General features: G+C 44.5%; 1 protein-coding gene across 1 annotated transcript in view; it reads right to left on the reverse strand.

The window, feature by feature from the left end:
* RB1 (RB transcriptional corepressor 1) overlaps window positions 1-306 on the reverse strand; it is a 276,848-nt gene extending 276,542 nt beyond the window's left edge. The window contains exon 1 of the mRNA XM_073614116.1: window positions 31-306. Coding sequence (XP_073470217.1) covers window positions 31-107 — 77 coding nt within the window. The 5' untranslated portion in view covers window positions 108-306. The remainder of the gene's footprint in view (window positions 1-30) is intronic.
* Window positions 307-22,505: the final 22,199 nt, after the last annotated feature.

The raw sequence follows: 22,505 nt of genomic DNA on the forward strand, positions 1-22,505 counted from the left end.
GCTGACCATGTCTCACACACATACACTCACCCAGTGGGCTCGGTGGGGCCCCTCTCCTCCTCCTGGGGCCGGCTGAGGGCTCCTTTCCTGGGACTCTTGGGCGGCATGGTTAGGGGGAGCAGCACTCAGTCTGGTCTATGGATATCCCTGTCCGCCGCTCTGTAGGTTCAGTTTGCAGTGCCCGGTTCCTATACAGGGCGCCCAGTACCGCTAGTCTCTTCACCCTCCTCCGCCTTCTCCCAGACACAGTTTACAGTCTAACCGCGGGAAAATAGATAAAAAAAAATGACTTCCGCCTCTTGTTGCCAGGCGACTGTAGCGACGTTTCAATTATGGGCGGAAGAGAGACTGCTGCGGTGATGCTGTGCAGTAGCCATGTTTGAGTCTGGCAGAAGACTGCAGGGTGCACAGAAGTAGTCTTTGACAAAGAAAGTCTGTCTTAGAAGAATATGAAGGCAGACAATGCTGACCTATGTCTTCATATTCAGCATCTTTTTCCTATTGAAGGCTCATTTTCAGGACAAGCTGTTAGAACACAAAAAAAATGTGTGAAAAGCAGAAGTGCGCACTGGTGATGACATTAATTTTTTATTTTATAACACCTAAACGTGGCCGGCAGACACATGTTTTTGCACGCCACAAGATGTTTGATACTCAACGCCAAAAAAGCTATGGGAACTTCTTTGGTGTCTTTGTCGCACATAGAGTAAGATTGCCACCTCATCCCTTTAAACTGGAACACATATGAATTACACAGGTTCTGTCACCTTAATCAGCCACAGAACTTGTGTAAACAATATGTGTTCGAGTTTAAAGGGATGAGGTGGCAACCCTCACATAAGGTAGTACGACCCTGAGCTGGGTGTTCTATGTGTGACGCACGGAAATCACCAACAAGAGAAGAGCCCAAAAATATGTTCTGGCTGTGCTAGGTGTGAATGGGGCCTGACCAGGGGAGGACTGACAACTCATGGGGCCCCCGGGTAATAGAAGATTATGGGGCCCCAGATGGCCATCACGCCAGGAGTAAGTAACAAAAACAACATAACAACATATAGAGTACAGCAGTCAGGATGAGCGCCATGCTCACATCAGAGTCCTCCTTTACATCAAAGTCCCAACATTCTCCCAATACTTAACAGGATGAGCACCACCTTAAAGTAGAGCCCCCAAAGTGTCACCTCACAGCAGAGCCCCCAGTGTACCACCCTACGGCAGAGCCCCCCAGTGTGCCACCCTATGGCAGAGCCCCCCAGTGTGCCCCCCTACAGCAGAGCTCCCTAGTGTGCTACCCTATGGCAGAGCCCCCAAGTGTGCCACCCTGCGGCAGAGCCCCCAGAGCGTCACCTTCTATCAGTGTCCCCTTACACACACCTTTGCACCTTAGTGCTTAGTGTGGCAGGCAGCTGGCGGAAAAAGGCTTTTAATTAGAAATAAAATCCACTTGTTGCAGCCTCTGAACTGCGCAAGTGAGTCGTAGAGCCAGCGGAATAGTGAACTGCTGTGGTTGGCCTCAGATCGGGCAGTGGGGCATGTGAATAAAGGCCATGCTTGATGTGTGCCATGATGTCACTGCCCAGGTGTGCACCCAGACCTGCCCTGCTGCCTGTTCCGAGGCTGAGCTCTGCAGTGCACCAATCAGATGGCTCCAAATGGCAAGTGAATTTTTCACGGGCATGGGATTGTTAGATCGACTTCTGTTGAGCAGCAGTGGGCACACATGGATCGTACAGTATACACGCACACATGCACAGTATACATACACATAGACACACACACAGTATACATACACATAGACACACACAGTATACATACACACACACACACACAGATGCACGCATGCACAGTATACATACACACATACAGTAAAACATGGGCAGAAGAGGCAGAAATCAGCTGAAGAAGATCAGCAGCATTGAAATGCAAAGAAAGATTTTGAAAAAAATTACACACACGCACACACACACAGTATACAAACACAGAGTATACACACACACACACTATACATACAGTATATACACACACTATACATACTGTATATACACACACCTTATACATACAGTATACACACACACACATAAAGTATACATACACACACATAGTATACATACACACATACAGTATACATACAGTATACACACACGCATACAGTATACACACACAGTATACATACAGTATACACACACACATACAGTATACACACACAGTATACATACAGTATACACACACATATATTATACATACAGTATACACACACATACAGTATACATACAGTATACACACACACAGTATACATACACACATACAGTATACATACAGTATACACACACATACAGTATACACACACAGTATACATACAGTATACACACACACAGTATACATACAGTATACACACACACATACAGTATACACACACAGTATACATACAGTATACACACACATATATTATACATACAGTATATACAGACACACACATAGTATACATACCCACAGTCACACATACACACACACCAGCACTTTTCACCCAAAAATCAGCCTGATTGAACACACTGCTGCCTCCATCTCCTGGCATGCTGGTACTTGTAGTGCCCCAGCAGCTCACAGACACATTAGGTGCTCATGCAGGAGAGGAGGGGACTGTGCCTGTTTATTGGTGGGCAGGTAATGAGTAGGGAGGTGTAGTAGAGATTGGGGGAGACATTCAGGACATGTCCTTTCTCCAGGAGCAGTGCATTTCTCACACACAAAATCGATCTAACTTCTTCAGAGACAGGAGGAGCCCTACTAGAGGAAACACATCCATCGCCTCCCTCTCTGCTCACCAGAGTAAGCCACTGACAAGAATCCATTTTGTACAGCTCAGCCAGCTTACCTTGTATCAGGCAGCAGTCCATCCCACACTGAAGGCTGTGTCCCCGCCTCCGTCTCCTCTCCCCCAGCAGTCGGCATCTCCTGCTCCTGTGTCAAGCCACGCTGTGGAAGGGGGCGTGTTTCTATTGGCTGAGGGGACAGTGCAGAGGGGGAGCAGATATAGCCTCAGGATTTTCACATCAAAAGCATGTCGGTGTCGGACATTTCAGGGACAGATGTAAAAAAGCATAGATATTTACATACTGTCCCTGGTTTTACTGAGGCTGGCCACCCTGATGCGGCCCCCTAGTGGCCCCGGGCCCTCGGGCAGTGCCCGAATGGTCAGTCCGCCCCTGGGCCTGACTGAAAGGATCATGTTTTTTAACTAACATCTGTGATATTTCTTCAATATATTATACGAGGGGTGTTCAATCAAACCTGGGACTTTTAAGTTTATTTCATAAAAGAACAAATTTCAAGGAGGGGAAACTGCATTTATTTTTCAACATACTCCCTTGTTATTTTCCACATACTCTCCTGTTATATTCCACATGCTCCCCTGTTATATTCGATGTACTCCCCTGCTATATTCCACATACTCCCCTGCTATATTCCACATACTCCCCTGTTATATTCCACATACTCCCCTGCTATATTCCACATAATCCCCTGTTATATTCCACATACTCCCCTGTTATATTCCACATACTCCCCTGCTATATTCCACATACTCCCCTTTTATATTCCACATACTCCCCTGCTATATTCCACATACTCCCCTGTTATATTCCACATACTCCCCTGTTATATTCCACATACTCCCCTGTTATATTCCACATACTCCCCTGTTATATTCCACATACTCCCCTGCTATATTCCACATACTCCCCTGTTATATTCCACATACTCCCCTGTTATATTCCACATACTCCCCTGCTATATTCCACATACTCCCCTTTTATATTCCACATACTCCCTGCTATATTCCACATACTCCCCTGTTATATTACACATACTCCCCTGCTATATTCCACATACTCCCCTGTTATATTCCACACATTCCCCTGCTATATTCCACATGCTTCCCTGCTATATTCGACATGCTCCCCTGCTATATTCCACATACTCCCCTGCTATATTCCACATACTCCCCTGTTATATTCCACATACTCCCCTGTTATATTCCACATACTCCCCTGTTATATTCCACGTACTCCCCTGTTATATTCCACATACTCCCCTGTTATATTCCACATACTCCCCTGTTATATTCCACATACTCCCCTGTTACATTCCACATACTCCCCTGTTATATTCCACATACTCCCCTGCTATATTCCACATACTCCCCTGTTATATTCCACATACTCCCATGTTATATTCCACATACTCCCCTGTTATATTCCACATACTCCCCTGTTATATTCCACGTACTCCCCTGTTATATTCCACATACTCCCCTGTTATATTCCACATACTCCCCTGCTATATTCCACATACTCCCCTGTTACATTCCACATACTCCCCTGTTATATTCCACATACTCCCCTGCTATATTCCACATACTCCCCTGTTATATTCCACATACTCCCATGTTATATTCCACATACTCCCCTGTTATATACCACGTACTCCCCTGTTATATTCCACATACTCCCCTGTTATATTCCACATACTCCCCTGCTATATTCCACATACTCCCCTGTTATATTCCACACATTCCCCTGCTATATTCCACATGCTCCCCTGCTATATTCGACATGCTCCCCTGCTATATTCCACATACTCCCCTGCTATATTCAACATACTCCCCTGTTATATTCAACATATTCCCCTGCTATATTCCACATACTCCCCTGCTATATTCAACATATTCCCCTGTTATATTCAACATATTCCCCTGTTATATTCCACATACTCCCCTGCTATGTTCCACATACTCCCCTGCTATATTCAAAATACTCCCCTGCTATATTCCACATACTCCCCTGCTATATTCCACATACTCCCCTGCTATATTTAACATACCAGGAACGTGCAGTAAGGGGAGGCAGGTGAGGTAGAGCCATGAACATAAAAAATAAAAATAAAATTAAAAAATTAAAAAACGATCGACTTCGAGGGTCGTAGCTCGGCGACTTGTAGTCACAGAGATCTCAAATTTGGGGGGTAGGTAGCTGAAGTCCTACCCCACCACTGGTCAAAATGTGGGGCTCCTTGTGCAGCCTGTCAGAAGCTACATACAGAGTGGCCAGTTTAACCACTTCCGGACGGCCGCACGCCGATATACGTCCTTACTTTGAAACGGAATATCGTTGTTATGGCAGCAGCTAGCTGCCATAACCCCGGTATCCTCCTCTTCAGCCAGGGGTCCTCTTTCCGATAAGAGTGGTCTTCAGCGGATGAGCCGTGAGATCACTTTTATCGGCGGCGGGAGAGGGTCCCCCTCCCGCCATGCTCCGGTGCCCTTCGCCGCTTACCGTAGCCGTCAGCAGCGGCAGAGGCGATCATATCTTCACCATTGCTGGGCATGGAGACGAGTGAGGGGAAGATAGCCCCCACCTGTCTCCATAACATTGCAGGGCGGAAGCGATGTCAAAACGTCACTTCCGCCCATAGCTCTTGAAGAAACATTTTTTTTAATTCCTTTTTTAAATGACAATTTGTTTTTTTTAATTGCATTTTAGTGTAAATATGAGATCTGAGGTCTTTTTGACCCCAGATCTCATATTTAGGAGGTCCTGTCATGCTTTTTTTCTATCACAAGGGATGTTTACATTCCTTGTAATAGGAATAAAAGTGACACATTTAAAAAAAAAAAAAAAAAAAAAAAAAAGTGTAAAAATAAAAAATAAAAAATAAGAAAAAAATTATTTCTTTTATAACGCGCCCCGTCCCGCCGAGCTCGTGTGCAAAAGCAAACGCATACGTGAGTAGCGCCCGCATATGAAAACGGTGTTCAAACCACACATGTGAGATATCACCGCGATCGGTAGAGTGAGAGCAATAATTCTAGCCCTAGACCTCCTCTGTAACTTAAAACATGCAACCTGTAGAATTTTTTAAACGTCGCCTATGGAGATTTTTAAGGGTAAAAGTTTGTCGCCATACCACGAGGGGGCGCAATTTTGAAAAAAAAGAAAAAAAAATGTATAATGTTTGGGGGTTCTAAGTAATTTTCTAGCAAGAAAAACTGTTTTTAACTTGTAAACAACACATATCAAAAAAGAGGCTCAGTCTATAAGTGGTTAAATACAAGCTGGCACACTCTGTTTGCAGAAGACTGAGAGGATGAGCTCACAGTGCCGCTCCTCACTTCTTGTCAGAGGCACTGAGCTCAATGGACAGCTTGGAGTCTTGGGCCAATGGTAAAGCACCATTAGCCCAAGCTGTCCAATAAAAATGCTGCAGTGGAGGCACGCCTCTCACTGCAGTGTCATAAAAGGGGGAATGTGTCTAAAAGACAAATGCTCCCTTCCAGCCCAGCCCTCTTAACTACAAGGAAAAAAAACGTGTTTATGTGTATAAGATTTACCCATAATCCCATGTTTTTCTCACACAGTTAAGAGAGAGAATTAGAATCTGCTGCTGAAAAGGTACTGTTTTAATCAAGCTAAAGCATATATTATTATGCTATATGTTATAACATAATAATTTATTATTTATCTATTTACTGTGAAATTACTGGTTGGAAGTTATAGCTTCAAACTTCAGTAATTTGTCCATTAAGCCACCTGCTTGAGTACAGTTTTTGAAATTATAGTAAATTATCTTAAAAAACAATATATAATAATTATTTGTATATTATTTACTTATGGTAATTAACCCCTTGCTATCCAGGCCAATTCTGACACTTCTCTCCTACATGTAAAAATCATCATTTTTTTGCAGAGGAGGTCTAGTGCTAGAATTATTGCTCTCACTCTAACGTTTGGCCATATGTAACCTGTGTGTATCTGGCTCTGATACTAGCCAGTGCCTCACCAGTCACTGGCCTCCCAGCACATCCCTCCAACATACTCCCCTGCTATATTCGACATACTCCCCTGCTATATTCGACATACTCCCCTGCTATATTCAACATACTCCCCTGCTATATTCCACATATTCCCCTGCTACATTTATACACTTATCCCAGATTAAAGCGTTTATTACCCCAACACTTCATATTCCTGATCTGTGCCTGCTGTACCATGCACTTGTATGAGAAAGCATCCTGTTCTCTTTGTATTTCTTCCTTTGTGTGAAATCCCTGGTGTTCTTGTCAGTCCCTCTGATTTCCTATTAAAAATTAACCACGCTAAACAGAAGAACACACCATGGTTAGTTCTCTAGCTGTGCTGGGAACTCAGTGTGCTCTCCTCCAATGATCAGACTTCCTCCCTGTACAGCCATTCACTGACAAGCACAGTGTGCTGCTGCTTCTCCTCCCCCAGCTCTTCTGTAGCTGAGAACAAAGGGAATGTGATCACTTATAAAAAAAGGGAAAAAAACTATTTAGAATGTTTTTTTTTTTTTTTTCTAGAGAACATAGATAGCCAAATTGCAGGGCTTAGTAGATCTATTAAAGCATTTATTTAAAAACAAATATAGTACACTTACATAAAAAGCAAACAAGGTGCCGCTGGATCATGGAGGGAACCTGATTTCAGAGGGGGTAGATACTATTGGAAAGAACAACAGCATGGTTGCTAATAAACTGATAATAATGTATGCGTTATACCTATCTGTGCAGCAGGTGGTCCTGCAGCATTATAGTGTGTATTCCATGGTAATGTAACTAGAGGAAGTATTATCTTTCTCAGTGTATGTGTTCTCTTATATACCTGCTTCCTGTTCCATAATAAAGACTTACTGTAAGATATGTTCTGCCATTCTCCATAAATGTAAAGCCATTTGCTGTATCCAAGAAGCTTCCAGCGCATAATTTCAGTGGCAGTTGGTGCTCAAAATTTTTGGGGGGTGCAAACAAACTGAAAAATTCTGAAAAATACTGAAAAAACCCATCAATTGCAGCATCACTGTGCCATCAATTGCAGTCACTGTGCCCATAAAATGCAGCCACTCTGCCCCATAAAATGCAACCACTGTGCCCCATAAAATGCAGCCACTGTGCCCATCATATGCAGCCTGTGCCCATCATACAGCCTCTGTGCTCATCATATGCAGCCTGTGCCCATTATATGCAGCCTCTGTGCCTATCATATGCAGCCTGTGCCCATCATTTGCAGCCTCTGTGCTCATCATATGCAGCCACTCTGACCCCCCCCGCTCGCCATCTGACTGGCACTTACCCCATCCTGGTGGCGGGTCAGACAGCGGGTGAGGGCGGCGAGCTGTGGAACATGCAGCGGATCAAGCAACGGCTCCTGCATCCTCCATGCTTATCTGTCCTCCCGTGCGTGGCTACAACAGCCATGGATAGATTCATGCTATGCATGAATTTATCCATTCTACACAGAGGGGGGTGGTGTGACAGAGGGGGTGGCGCCCATGCACCCTTAATGGATGCACCACCACTGATTTCAATACTCTGCATAATAGATACCAGAGTCTGCCGAGCGGCAGCAGCTATGGAAGACCTGGGAGCCGGACTCGCCGGTCTGGTTTGCCACCTTCCATCCATCCCATCATCTCTCTTCCATTCAGCGATTCCTCTTGATGTGTCCCAGCTGTAGATTTGTTTGATTCATCTCTTCACTAAATCATTCATTCATCCATTTTGGATTTTCCACAGCTGTTTATTCCATGCAGTCACTACCTTGCATCTTCCCCGTGTGCTTTCTTTACAGCTAGTACCATACAAAGGTTAGTGGTTGACATGAAAGGGCCACACATTTTGGGAATAGTTATAATAATAGCAGAAAAATGAATGTTAAAAAATTAAAGGCAATGGTGTCTCAAATCCATATCCCTGCCCTTAGTAGCTGGGCTCCTAAGTCACTCGTTACATACTGCAAGACTCTGGTGTGCACTTCCTTACACCCATCAAGACACGTGAGAAATGGGGCTCTTAAAATGATTGTAAGCGATCACCTTGTAAAACAACCCATTCTGTTTAAAATAGAAAGAAAGGCAAAACATTTGTGTATAGATATATAAACAAAACATTATAAATTCCTTTTTTCTCTTATTTATAAGTAATCACATTCAATCTGTTCTCAGCTGTATTAGAGCTTGGGAAGGAGAAACAGTAGTACACTGACCTTCCCAGTCAGTGTACTACTGTTTCTCCTCCCAGTGAATGGCTGTACAGGGGAAGGGTGTCCGGACATGTCTGATTATTGGAGGAGAGCAGGCTGAGTTGCCAGCACTGCTAGAGAACTGACCACGGTGTGTTCTCCTCCCTAGTGTTGTCAGTTTTTAATAAGAAAGCAGAGGGACTGGCAGGAACACCAAGGATTTCACATAAAGGAAGCAATACAAAGAGAGCAGGATACTTTTTCATACAACTACATGGTACAGTAGGCACATATCAGGAATATGAAATGTTGGGTTTTCATACTCTTTAACCATCACCCAATAGACTCAAGTCGACAGAGGTGTACCTTGAAACTACAACCATGCACAGAAGGGACCTAACTACTATGCTACAGCCACTGCCAAAAACAGTGGTAGTTGACAGTTGGCAGTTTTTTTATACCTTCTGTCCTTGGCAGTGACTGTAGCACAGTGGTTATAGCGCCAGCTACTCTGTCCATGGATGCAGGTTTGAGGCACCAAGACCATTTCAAAGCAGTGAAAGTTCACATCTAAAATCTTGTAGTCTGTGTCGAGTGGTTTAAGAGTCCAGCTCCTCTCTGTGCAAGGTTGTGGATTTGAGATGCTATTGCCTTTTTATACTCCCACCTTCATTTTCCTACTATTTTAACTGTTCCCAAAATGCGTGGCCCTTTCATATCAACCACTAATCTATGTAAGGTACTAGCTGTCTGCGCAACAAAACAGTTACGTAAGTGTATGTGCAGGGAAGTAGAAATCTTAATTTTTAAATATAATACATTGAATTGATATCACAGATATTAGTTTAAAAAAATGAGCTGTTCGATGTCAGCGTGATATTGGTCAATGGCAACCACTAGGTACCACTATTATCCAATTCCTCATTTAAACACTAAACACTTTTTGAGTCAGTATCAATCCACCTTCATCATAGGTTTCCATGTGCTTGGACTTGTTTCCATACATGTTTTATATTGCTCTAATTAAGGTCCCGTGCTCTTTGATTATACAAGGAATTTTTGTAGGTCCAACTCTGGATGCTTGCATCTTTAGCAAGATTGGTGCGTTTCATATAGTTTACATTTCATCCCCTATCTGTGGGCTTAAAGTGGATGTAAACCAACTATCATTGTTTCTAATTTACTAATATAGGGCATATCTAGAAGGATATACATGCCTTCTGCATGTATCCTTACATGTCATAATTCACCCCTTTAGCTGTGTGGAGCCCCGCAATATTGCCGAATCTGTGGACGGTTCTGCTGTCCGGCGCTCGGTGGGTGGAGTCGTGACGTCAGAGGACTCCACCACTACACTCCCCTGGCCAGCCAGCATTGCAAAGACGAGCCTTGCACCAGGGGAGACTAAAGTGCAGGCACAGGAGTGGCAGAGTGCGATCATGGCCCCATGTCATTCCTGTGCATGTGCACAGAGGACGATTGTACACAGCTGTGTGTGAGCCGGAGAAGAAAGGAGGCGGGATGGGAATTACACATAATGCCTCTCTAAGGCTCCTGCATGAGATATGTAAATCACCTGTCACTCACGGCATGGAGGAAGAACTGACTAGTATTTCTCTGTCTGGACTGCTCAGAGCTGGATTAACTCTTTGTGGCAAGACTGGGCACAGATGACATGAAATCCTATACTGTACAAGCCTTTTTAAAAAAAAGATGTTTTAACCGGTTTACATCCACTTTAATATATATGAAATTCTAGCCTGTTGTTGAGTATACTGTACTTTACCTTTATAAATAGACAGTGGGTAAAGTATTGAACATGTATATACAGTGGGTAATGTATTGAACACGTCACCATTTTTCTAGGTAAATATATTTAGGTGCTATTGACATGAAACTTTCACCACATGTCGGTAACAAACCATGAACATACAAAGAAAATAAAAGAAATAAGTTCAGAAATGAAGTTATGTGTAATAAAAATGGAATGACACAGTGAAAATGTATTGAACACGCTAACTAAAATGTATTTAATACTTTGTACAAAATCCTTTGTTGGTAATGGCAGCTATAAGATGCCTCCCATACGGAGAAACTAGTCGCATGCATTGCTCAGGTGTGATTTTGACCCATTCCTCCACACAGTCTTCAAATCTTGAAGGTTCTGTGGGCCTCTTCTATGAACTCTGATCTTTAGTTCTTTCCATAGATTTTCTATCGGATTTAAGTCAGGTGATTGGCTGGGCCATTCTAGCAGCTTTATTTTCTTTCTTTGAAACCTATTTAGAGTTTCCTTTGCTTTGTGTTTGGGATCATTGTCTTGCTGAAATGTCCACCCTCGTTTCATCTTCATCATCCTGGTAGATGGCAGGAGATTTTTATCAAGTTTGCCAGTACAGTATGTTGGAAAACAGCCCAACACCATGATGTTCCCACCTGCAAACTTCACTGTTGGTATGGTGTTTTTGGGGTGATGTGCAGTGCCATGTGACCTCTAAACATGGTGTGTATTATGGCATCCAAAGAGTTCAATTTTTGGCTCATCTGATCAGACTATATTCTCCCAGTATTTCACAAGCTTGTCTAAATGTTTTGTAGCTTGTCTAAATGTAAATGAGCTTCAACATGCTTTTTCTTCAGCAATGGAGTCTTGCGTAGTGAGTGTGCATACAGTGCATTACTTATTGTTTTCTTTGAAACAATTGTACTTGCTAATTCCAGGTCTTTCTGAAGCTCTCCACAAGTGGTCCTTGGCTCTTAGACAACTCTTCTGATAATTCTTTTACCTCCTCTGTCAGAAATCTTGCGAGAAGCACTTGGTCACAACAGGTTTATGGTGAAATTATGTTCTTTCCACTTCCAGATTATGGCCCCAACAGTGCTCACTGGGACATTTAGAAGTTTAGAAATCATTCTGTAACCAATGCCGTTAGTATGTTATGCAACAATAAAGGTGCAAAGGTCTTGAGAGAGCTCTTTGCTTTTACCCATCATGAAATATTTCTTGTGTGACACCTTGATAATGAGATGCGTTTTTACAGGCCATCAGTTGAGACTGAACCAGCTGATATTAATTTGCACTGACATGGGGCAGGATTGCTTTCTAATTACTGATAGATTTTAGCTGGTGTCTTTGGCTTTCCATGCCTTTTTGCACCTCTTTTTCTTCATGTGTTCAATACTTTTTCCCCGTGTCATTCCATTTTATTACACATAATTTAAAGCGGGGGTCCACCTATCTATCGTTTTTTTTTTTTTGGAGTTCATTCACAAACGTTTCTTCTCATGATTATCTACTCACATGTTCTGTGTAATAAGTCCGCCTGTGTCTGATTTCGTTGTAAAGAATAACTTATAAAATTCACTGAAGGCGGTTTCCATCTTCATTGTGGGCATTTGAAGCCCACAAGCATGTATTTCCTGGATGCGGTGAATGCTGTGCTCCCAGCATTCACCGAGATGTTGTGATGACGCTGTTGCACAATGCATGCTGGGAAGCCTGCATGCTGGGAGACTAGCTCCCAGGGGACTGTGGGAGGTCTGGGAGAGGCTAGAAACACGCCTACTCCCATGGGAGGAAAACCAGGAAGTGCTAAGAAGATTAGAAAAAAAAAAGGTAATTACGGCGATTTAAATTTTTTTACACAGCATGTCAGCATCTAGGCAAGGAAGAGAATGCATAGAGATAATGTTCAAAATTTGGGTGGAACCCCACTTTAACTTCTGAACTTATTTGTTTTGGTTTCTTTGAATGTATGGTGGCATGTTCAATACTTATTCTACCTGCTGTATATGTGTTATATGGTGCTGCAGGTTGGTATTCATTCATATGTAGCCAGGTGCTGAGCTACAGCAATATGAAAAAGAAGACATTACTTTTTTGTGCTTCTTTCCCTCTACTGAGATACTGATGTTATGCTGCACCATTTTCCGCCAGCAGGGTGAGAGCTAAAGCCAAGCAAACCTATAGACTTCTATGCAGAGCGCTGAGAATCCTGGGAGTTGTAGTATGAGACAGCAGCCATATAATGGGACAAATAGACACTTTACACTACAGAGTCGAACAGGCACTGTGCAGTAGGAGGAGTGGAGAGATGATTCCTATTAAACTGCCCAGGAACGTTCTTCCTCTTAGCACCAAGGGTGTTAGAGAGAAAGCACCTCTGTCTGTTTGGATATTTGCCTGACAGCAGAGAGTGAGGACACCCAGGGGCAGCGCAGCACCCCCCCACATCTCAGCACCTGCACAGAGAGACTGGAGTGTCCACTCACCCTCTGCTTCCCACTGCTGAATACTGGTGGCTTTCAGGTAGAGACTGAGGGGGCCCCCCTCTACAGCAAGAGGCTACTGTAGCACTCTAGAGACTGGTGAGATGGCTATTAGCCCATTGCTGATACTGTTTACAGAAACTGTGCCACTGAGAGCAGAACATGAAGTGTACCCAATCCATACCGCATTTATTCCAAACTTACAATTCACCTATAACAATCCTATACCACATTATACTGAACCTTTAGTGCATCTGAAGCACATCTACCTTCCACCTGTGCCAAGCATATACCATACCTATACTGCATACAGGTTAACTGGGTCTGTTGTTAAGTACACCAACGTTGCTAAAGAGCCCCAACGATAGCTGACAGAAGAACATTTCAAAGGACTGCCCCTTTCGTAATAAGTATTCTGTAAGTCCTCTTTGTTCCCCTTCCCCCTCCACTACCATCCTCCTTTTTTTGGACAGTGCATACCCAGTTGGTGTAGGACTAGAATTGCGGCCATAAATGCACTCTGGCAGCATAGTTCCAGCACTCAATATAATAAACTTTCTACTGCTCACTACTGCACTTGAGGTGGCCTTATTATTATTATTATTCAAGATTTATATAGCGCCAACAGTTTGCGCATCGCTTTGCAATATGAAGTCAGACAGTACAGTTACAATACAATTCAATACAGGTGGAATCAGAGGGCCCTGCTGGTTAGAGCCTACAATCTAGAAGGGAGGGTCAAGTGAAACAAAAGGTAATAACTGTGGGGGATGAACTGATGGAGAAAATGAAAATACAGTTGTTACGTGTGGGCAGGTTAGGCTTCTCTGAAGAGGAGAGCCTTACTACTGTTTATGTTGATCTGGGCTCCAAATGTCATCTTATGCCTAATCCCTACTAGTAATTACTTTGTATGCTAAATTGTGTTTTTATGAATTGGTGTACTGTGTGCATGGGGTACCAATAAAGTCTGAGATTTGTCCCTTCCCAAGTTCTCTATTGATAGGATGTGTGTTAGGGGACAAGCAAGAGGGGATTTGCCGAGAGACCTGGCATAATGGCCAATAGTCAACATGGCTGTGCCCGTTTGCACAGAAATGTGCGCACAGGCAATGAAAGAGAATGGGCACACGCATATGTGCTATGGCGCATGCCATCTGCAGTAGATTCTGGCACCTTCTGGCCTTTAACCACTTCCCGACCGCCGCACGACTATATACGTCCTAAGTTTGAACGGGGATATCGTTGTTATGGCAGCAGCTAGCTGCCATAACCCCGGTATTCCCGTTTTCGTGCGGCGGCCGGCTTTCAGATAAAAGTGGTCCCTGCGGCAGATTCGCCGCGAGATCACTTTTATCGCTGGCGGGAGAGGGGCCCCCCCCTCCCGCCGCGATCCGGTGCCCTCCGCCGCTTACCGGAGCCGTCGGTAGCGGCGGAGGCGATCGCGTCCTCTGCCGTTGTGTGTCAGGAGACGAGTGAGGCCAAGATGGCGCTCACTCGTCTCCAAGATACTGCTGGGCGGAAGCGACGTCAAAACGTCACTTCCGTCCACGCCTCTTAAAGGCATATTTTTTCAAATGTCATTTTTCTAAATTACTTTTTTTTTTTTTTTTTTTTTTTTATTGCATTTTAGTGTAAATATGAGATCTGAGGTCTTTTTGACCCCAGATCTCATATTTAAGAGGTCCTGCCATGCTTTTTTCTATTACAAGGGATGTTTACATTCCTTGTAATAGGAATAAAAGTGACACAATTTTTTTTTTTTTTAAACAGTGTACAAATAAATAAAATATTTTAAAATAAATAATAAAAATGAAAACAAAAATTTTTAAAACCCCCCTGTCCCGACGAGCTCGCGCGCAGAAGCGAACGCATACGCGAGTAGCGCCCGCATATGAAAACGGTGGTCAAACCACACATGTGAGGTATCACAGCGACCGGTAGAGCGAGAGCAATAATTCTAGCCCTAGACCTCCTCTGTAGCACAAAATATGCAACCTGTAGAATTTTTTAAACGTCGCCTATGGAGATTTTTGAGGGTAAAAGTTTGACGCCATTCCACAAGCGGGCGCAATTTTCAAGCATGACATGTTGGGTATCAATTTACTTGGCGTAACATTATATTTCACAATATTAAAAAATATTGGGATAACTTTACTGTTGTTTTATTTTTTTATTCAAAAAGTGAATTTTTTCCAAAAAAAGTGCGCTTATAAGACCGCTGCGCAAATACGGTGCAAAAAAAAGTATTGCAATGACCGCCATTGTATTCTCTAGGGTGTTAGAAGAAAAACCATATATAATGTTTGGGGGTTCTAAGTAATTTTCTAGCAGAAAAACCTGTTTTAAACATGTAAACACCTAAAATCCAAAACGAGGCTGGTCCTTAAGTGGTAATGACTGATGCACACGAGCGCCGCTGACTGGTCTTCAGCTTTCTGATATCCATGACCCTGTGTGTTTGTGCTTCAGAACTAACCGTTACCGACCCAGCTTACTCACGGATTCCACTTGTCTCTGTCCTGACTCTGACCTCTACTTGTTCACGGATCTGCTCCTGTCTCCTATCCTGTGTATGACCTTGGCTTGCCTGACCATGTCTCTGATACTCTGTCTTCTGACCACAGGTTCTTTGACCTTATTTACGACTCCTGACCATGCCTCCTGTCTTGTCCTGCCTTTTGTGAGCCACACAAGATGCCAACCAGATGTGACCAGCCTGCTGTACTTATCTGTTATGACCAGCCTGCTGCTACATTACGGCTGTGTGCTACCTGCACAACCTGCATCCTTCCTAATAGGGATGAGCCGAACCTGCGAACGGACCGAAAATTTGCATGAACGTTAGAACCCCATTGACGTCTATGGGACTCGAACGTTCGAAATCAAAAGTGCTCATTTTAAAGGCTAATTTGCATGGTATTGTCCTAAAAAGGGTTTGGGGACCCGGGTCCTGCCCCAGGGGACATGTATCAATGCAAAAAAATCTTTTAAAAATGTCCATTTTTTCGGGAGCAGTGATTTTAATGATGCTTAAAGTAAAAAAAAAAAAAAAGTGAAATATTCCTTTAAATATCATACCTGGGGGGTGTCTATAGTATGCCTGTAAAGAGGCGCGTGTTTCCCGTGCTTAGAACAGTCCCTGCACAAAATGTCATTTTTAAAGGAAAAAAAGTCATTTAAAACTGCTTGCGGCTTTAATGTAATGTCGAATCCTGGCAATATGGATGAAAATCAGTGAGACAAACGCCATGGGTACCCCCCAGTCCATTCCCAGGCCCTTTGGGTCTTGTATGGGTATTAAGGGGAACCCCGCACCCAAATTAAAAAAGGAAACAACAGTATACAGGCTCTGTACCCTGAACAGCAGTATACAGGCGGTGCAAACAAGACAGGGACTCTGTTTGTAATTTCGAACTGGTACATTTTTAACGTGTTTAGCTCCAGCCAAAAAATCTATTTTAAGCTTTTTGGAAAACATAGGGAAGGGTTATCACCCCTGTGACATTTGTTTTGCTGTCTGTGCTCCTCTTCAGAAGATTTCACCTCACTTTTTGTCCCAATGACAAATGTTTTTTGAAAATTTGGGTTTTTTTGTGAAACAAGGATTGGTGATAAAGCATCAGTGGAAAGGAGAAATGTTTTTCCCATATTAACTCTTACAGGAGAGAGTTTCCCTTCCTAGGGGTAGATTTCATCTCACTTCCTGTTGTCTCCTTCCGTTTGCAAGTAGGAGTCGTTTGTAAGTTGGATGTTTGAAAGTAGGGGCCTGCCCCATATACTCAGCAGAAATTTGGGCCTTAGGTGTTGTTGTGTCTTACAACACTGTAAGCCCTCACAGGGCCCTGCTGTGAAATATTAGATCAAGAATTGTAATTACATGCCCCTGTTGAACAGGGGCAGAAAAATTGGGCCTTTGGTGGTGGTTGTGTTGCTGGTGCCACAACACTGTAAGTCCTCAGTCGCTCTTGGTGGACGCAGAAACAGGCCCTGCTGTGAAATATTAGATCAAGAATTGTAATTACATGCCCCTGTTGAACAGGGGCTGAAAAATTGGGCCTTAGGCACTGGTGCTGGTGCCACAACACTGCAACCCCTCACAGATACTCTAGTTAGAACGCAGAAACGAGCCCCGCTGCAAAGTATTGCATCAAAAATTGTAATTACACGCCCCTGTTAATCAGGGGCTGAAAAATTAGACCTTAGGCACTAGTGCTGGTGCCACAACACTGCAACCCCTCACAGATACTCTAGTTGGAACGCAGAAACGAGCCCCGCTGCAAAGTATTGCATCAAAAATTGTAATTACACGCCCCTGTTAATCAGGGGCTGAAAAATTAGACCTTAGGCACTAGTGCTGGTGCCACAACACTGCAACCCCTCACAGATACTCTAGTTGGAACGCAGGAACGAGCCCTGCTGCAAAGTATTGCATCAAAAATTGTAATTACACGCCCCTGTTAAACATCGGCTGAAAAATTGGGCCTTAGGCACTGGTGCTGGTGCCACAACACTGCAACCCCTCACAAATACTCTAGTTGGAACGCAGAAACGAGCCCTGCTGCAAAGTATTGCATCAAAAATTGTAATTACATGCCCCTGTTAAACAGGGGCTGAAAAATTGGGCCTTAGGCACTGGTGGCGGCGCCCGGAACCAAAAATGTTCTTACAAGCTATCAGCATGATCATTGAGGAGGAAGAGGATAATTACTCAGGATAGTCACTCAGCAACAGCATAGGCAGTCTTTGAAGGGATCTGAGATTTAAAAAAAAAATTATTCGGTTACATCAGCATCAGGTGCTTGGTAGCTGGTGGTGATCCAAGACTGGTTCATTCGATCGACCTCTGAACCTGCCCCTGCAGAGATGACAGAACCTCTGCCCCAGTGTGGCTCCTGTCCCCCAAGCACACCAGCTCAAGCACCGCATAGCATCTTTTGGCCTGCATACTTGCGTAGCCCCTTGAATGGCTACGGAGTACCGCTGATTCCGAGGACAAAGCACAGGAAGAGGCCACGGAGGAAGAAGAAGAGGAGGGGGTGGAGGAGAGAGGTGTGCCACAATCATTAGTAGTGGCATTTTGGAGGCGTGGTGGCGGAACAACCTCCAACACAACTGCACCTTGTCCTGTATCCTTCCCAGCTGCCAGCAGAGTCACCCAATGCGCAGTGAAACTTAGGTAACATTCCTGTCCATGCCTGCTGGGGCAGCAGCTGGGGCAGGGAAATTTGCCCGGTACAATCTGACGTCGGTATACCGAAAGCAGATTGCCCACAAGTAATTGGCTGTGACACACCTAATTCTACACCTTCATTCCTCTCAGTGCAGGTCTCAGAGAGGACTGAAGGTATAGTGGGGTTGGGGATCTCAGCTGATGAGGAGCAAGGAGAGGTCCTCTTTGTTCTTTGGTGTGGGTCTTTTAGATACGCTTGCCAATGAACTGCATGGCAGGTCAACATATGTCTGGTCAAGCATGTGGTGCCCAAGCAGGAGATGTTTTGGCCACGCAAGATACGCTTGAGACATATGTTGCAAATAGCAGCGGTGCGATCTGATGCACTCGTCTCAAAAAAGCCCACACCAAAGAACTTTTGGAATAACGCACAGAGACAGCAGCGCCCTGCACATGCGGAGCTTTGGGGTGTGATGCAGTCAGTGTGCTGCCCTTAGGCTGGCCCTGGAGGGCATCCTGCCTCATTGGTGATGTGCCTCCTCCTCCTCCTCCTCTCTCCTATCAGGCACCCACTTTGAGTCAGTAACCTCATCATCCCCTCCCTCTTCATCACTGGAGCAAACCTGGCAGTATGCTGCAGCAGGGGGAGCATGACTGCAAGATTGCTGTCCTTCTTGGGCACCCCCTCTGTCCGTGCTCACGTTACTGCCTTCATCTAGCTCAGTATCATCATCAGAGCCTTCTAAACGCTGGGCATCCTCCTGGAGCATGTACCCAACACTGTGGTCAAACAGTTAGAGGGACTCCTCAGGAGGACATGGTGGGGCTAGGGAAGGAGTCACTGATGCCATTGAGCCGAGGGAAGAGGCCGCGTTGGCAGCTGCTTTGCCAGACAAAGTACCCTGAGCATGGGTGAGAGAGGATGAGGAGGATGAGGACGGCTTGGTCATCCACTCGACCAAGTCTTACACATGTTGCGGCTCAACACGGCAGGTGCCGAAAAAAAGGCCAAGCGTGCTGATGAGAATGCACCGTCTCCACGACCAGCACTGTTGCCTCTAGACACAGAGCCTGCTTGCCCTCTTTTATTGACTTGTGACTGTCTGCCTCTCCTTGTTGGCCTTCCAGACATACTAATGGCCTGTAGCTGCACTAAGCTGGGGGATATATATATATATATATATATATATATATATATATATATATACACTAATACTGCAGCTAGCAAAATCAACTGCCTGCCTGTAGTATGAGAACACCACCAACCTTCTACAGGTAGCTTTAGCTGCAGAGCTCGCAAAAAACTAATTTGTAGCTTATTTAGCTGCCTGCGGTAGTGATAGGATCAGGAAAACACCACCAACCTTCTACAGGTAGCTTTAGCTGAACACTGTGCAGAGCTCGCACTACACTAACTTGTAGTTTTAGCCGAACACTGTGCAGAGCTCGCAAAAAACTAACTTGTAGCTTATTTAGCTGCCTGCGGTAGTGATAGGATCAGGAAAACACCACCAACCTTCTACAGGTAGCTTTAGGTGAACACTGTGCAGAGCTCGCAAAAAAATAACTTGTAGCTTATTTAGCTGCCTGCGGTAGTGATAGGATCAGGAAAACACCACCAACCTTCGACAGGTAGCTTTAGGTGAACACTGTGCAGAGCTTGCAAAAAACTAACTTGTAGCTTATTTAGCTGCCTGCGGTAGTGATAGGATCAGGAAAACACCCCCAACCTTCTTACAGGTAGCTTTAGCTGAACACTGTGCAGAGTTCGCAAAAAACTAACTTGTAGTTTTAGCTGAACACTGTGAGGAGGACGCACTACACTAATTTGTAGCTTTAGCTGAACACTGTGCAGAGGTCGCACTACACTAACTTGTAGTTTTAGCTGAACACTATTCAGAGGACGCACTACACTAACTTGTAGCTTTAGCTGAACACTGTGCAGAGGTCACACTACACTGACTTGTAGTTTTAGCTGAACACTATTCAGAGGACGCACTACACTAACTTGTAGCTTTAGCTGAACACTGTGCAGAGGTCGCACTACACTAACTTGTAGTTTTAGCTGAACACTGTTCAGAGGACGCACTACACTAACTTGTAGTTTTATCTGAACACTGTGAGGAGGATGCACTACACTAACTTGTAGCTTTAGCTGAACACTGTGCAGAGGTCGCACTACACTAACTTGTAGTTTTAGCTGAACACTGTGAGGAGGACGCACTACACTAACTTGTAGCTTTAGCTGAACACTGTGCAGAGGTCGCACTACACTAACTTGTAGTTTTAACTGAACACTGTGAGGAGGACGCACTACACTAACTTGTAGCTTTAGCTGAACACTGTGCAGAGGTCGCACTACACTAACTTGTAGTTTTAGCTGAACACTGTGAGGAGGACGCACTACACTAACTTGTAGCTTTAGCTGAACACTGTGCAGAGGTCGCGTTACACTAACTTGTAGTTTTAGCTGAACACTGTGAGGAGGATGCACTACCCTAACTTGTAGCTTTAGCTGAACACTGTGCAGAGGTCACGCTAAACTAACTTGTAGCTTTAGCTGAACACTGTGAGGAGGAAGCACTACCCTAACTTGTAGCTTTAGCTGAACACTGTGCAGAGGTCACACTAAATTAACTTGTAGCTTTAACTGAACACTGTGAGGAGGACGCACTACCCTAACTTGTAGCTTTAGCTGAACACTGTGCAGAGGTCACACTAAACTAACTTGTAGCTTTAGCTGAACACTGTGAGGAGGACGCACTACACTAACTTGTAGCTTTAGCTGAACACTGTGCAGAGGTCGCACTATACTAACTTGTAGTTTTAGCTGAACACTGTGAGGAGGACGCACTACACTAACTTGTAGCTTTAGCTGAACACTGTGAGGAGGACGCACTACACTAACTGTAAATAGTCTAGCTGCCTGACTGTGGTACTAATAGGATCAAAAGAACACCAGCAATTTTCTTCAGGTAGCTGTAAATGATACTGTAACAAGACAAGCCTGCCTGTCAGTAGGAAGATAACAGGAACGGATCTAGCTAAACTGAATACAGTGTATATATATATATATATATATATACAACACCTGGGATGCATATAATACACTGTAAGTGCAGCTAACTCACTGACTGTCCTGTCTAATCTAGCTAACTCAAATGAAATGACACTGTCTCTCTCTCTCTCTCTAAGCACGCCGGAACACACTACACAGGGCCGCCGTGCAGACGGCCTTATATAGTGTGGGGCGTGTTCTAAACCCCCTGAGCCATAATTGGCCAAAGCCACCCTGGCTTTGACCAATTACAGCTCTCTCTACTGACGGCGCTGTGATTGGCCAAGCATGAGGGTCATAGTGCATGCTTGGCCAATCATCAGCCAGCAATGCACTGCGATGCCGCAGTGAATTATGGGCCGTGACGCGCCACACGAATTTGGCGCGAAGGGCCCTTATCGTTCGCAATTCGGCGAACGGGCGAACAGACGATGTTCGAGTCGAACATGGGTTCGACTTGACCACGAAGCTCATCCCTACTTCCTAAGACCAGCTGCTACATTCACTTGGAGTCCACCTGCAGGGAGGTTACCACACCAACATCTGACACCCATGGCATAGCTGGCAATCCCTGCTGCTCTGGGCTTAGTGATCCCTGTTAGCATCTTCAGGGACACCGAGCACGCAGTCCCAAGGACTGTCCTCTCAGCATTTCAGCTTCAGGACCAGGTACGTGACTACGTGTTATCTCCCTATCTCTTGGATATTCCCATCTATTCCAGTGATATACATACACTCAGAGGCATTGAGCACGGATTGTGCTAGGTGTGTCTGGGCACACCCTAATCCGGGGGTCAGCAACCTTTTGAATGCGGGCAAGTTACAGGTAGACTGTGATCCTTTCTTGCTGACCCCTGGAACCTTTACAGGTGGGGTGGCGGGGACAGCATTTGCTGGAACCTATCTGTATTTTCCTCCTGCAGCAGCTGAAAGTAGGCTTCTCCTTAAAGGATGAGAAAGAGTTAACATGACT

The sequence above is a fragment of the Aquarana catesbeiana genome, linkage group LG02, assembly GCF_042186555.1.
Source record: "Aquarana catesbeiana isolate 2022-GZ linkage group LG02, ASM4218655v1, whole genome shotgun sequence".
NCBI classification, from domain to species: Eukaryota; Metazoa; Chordata; class Amphibia; order Anura; family Ranidae; genus Aquarana; species Aquarana catesbeiana.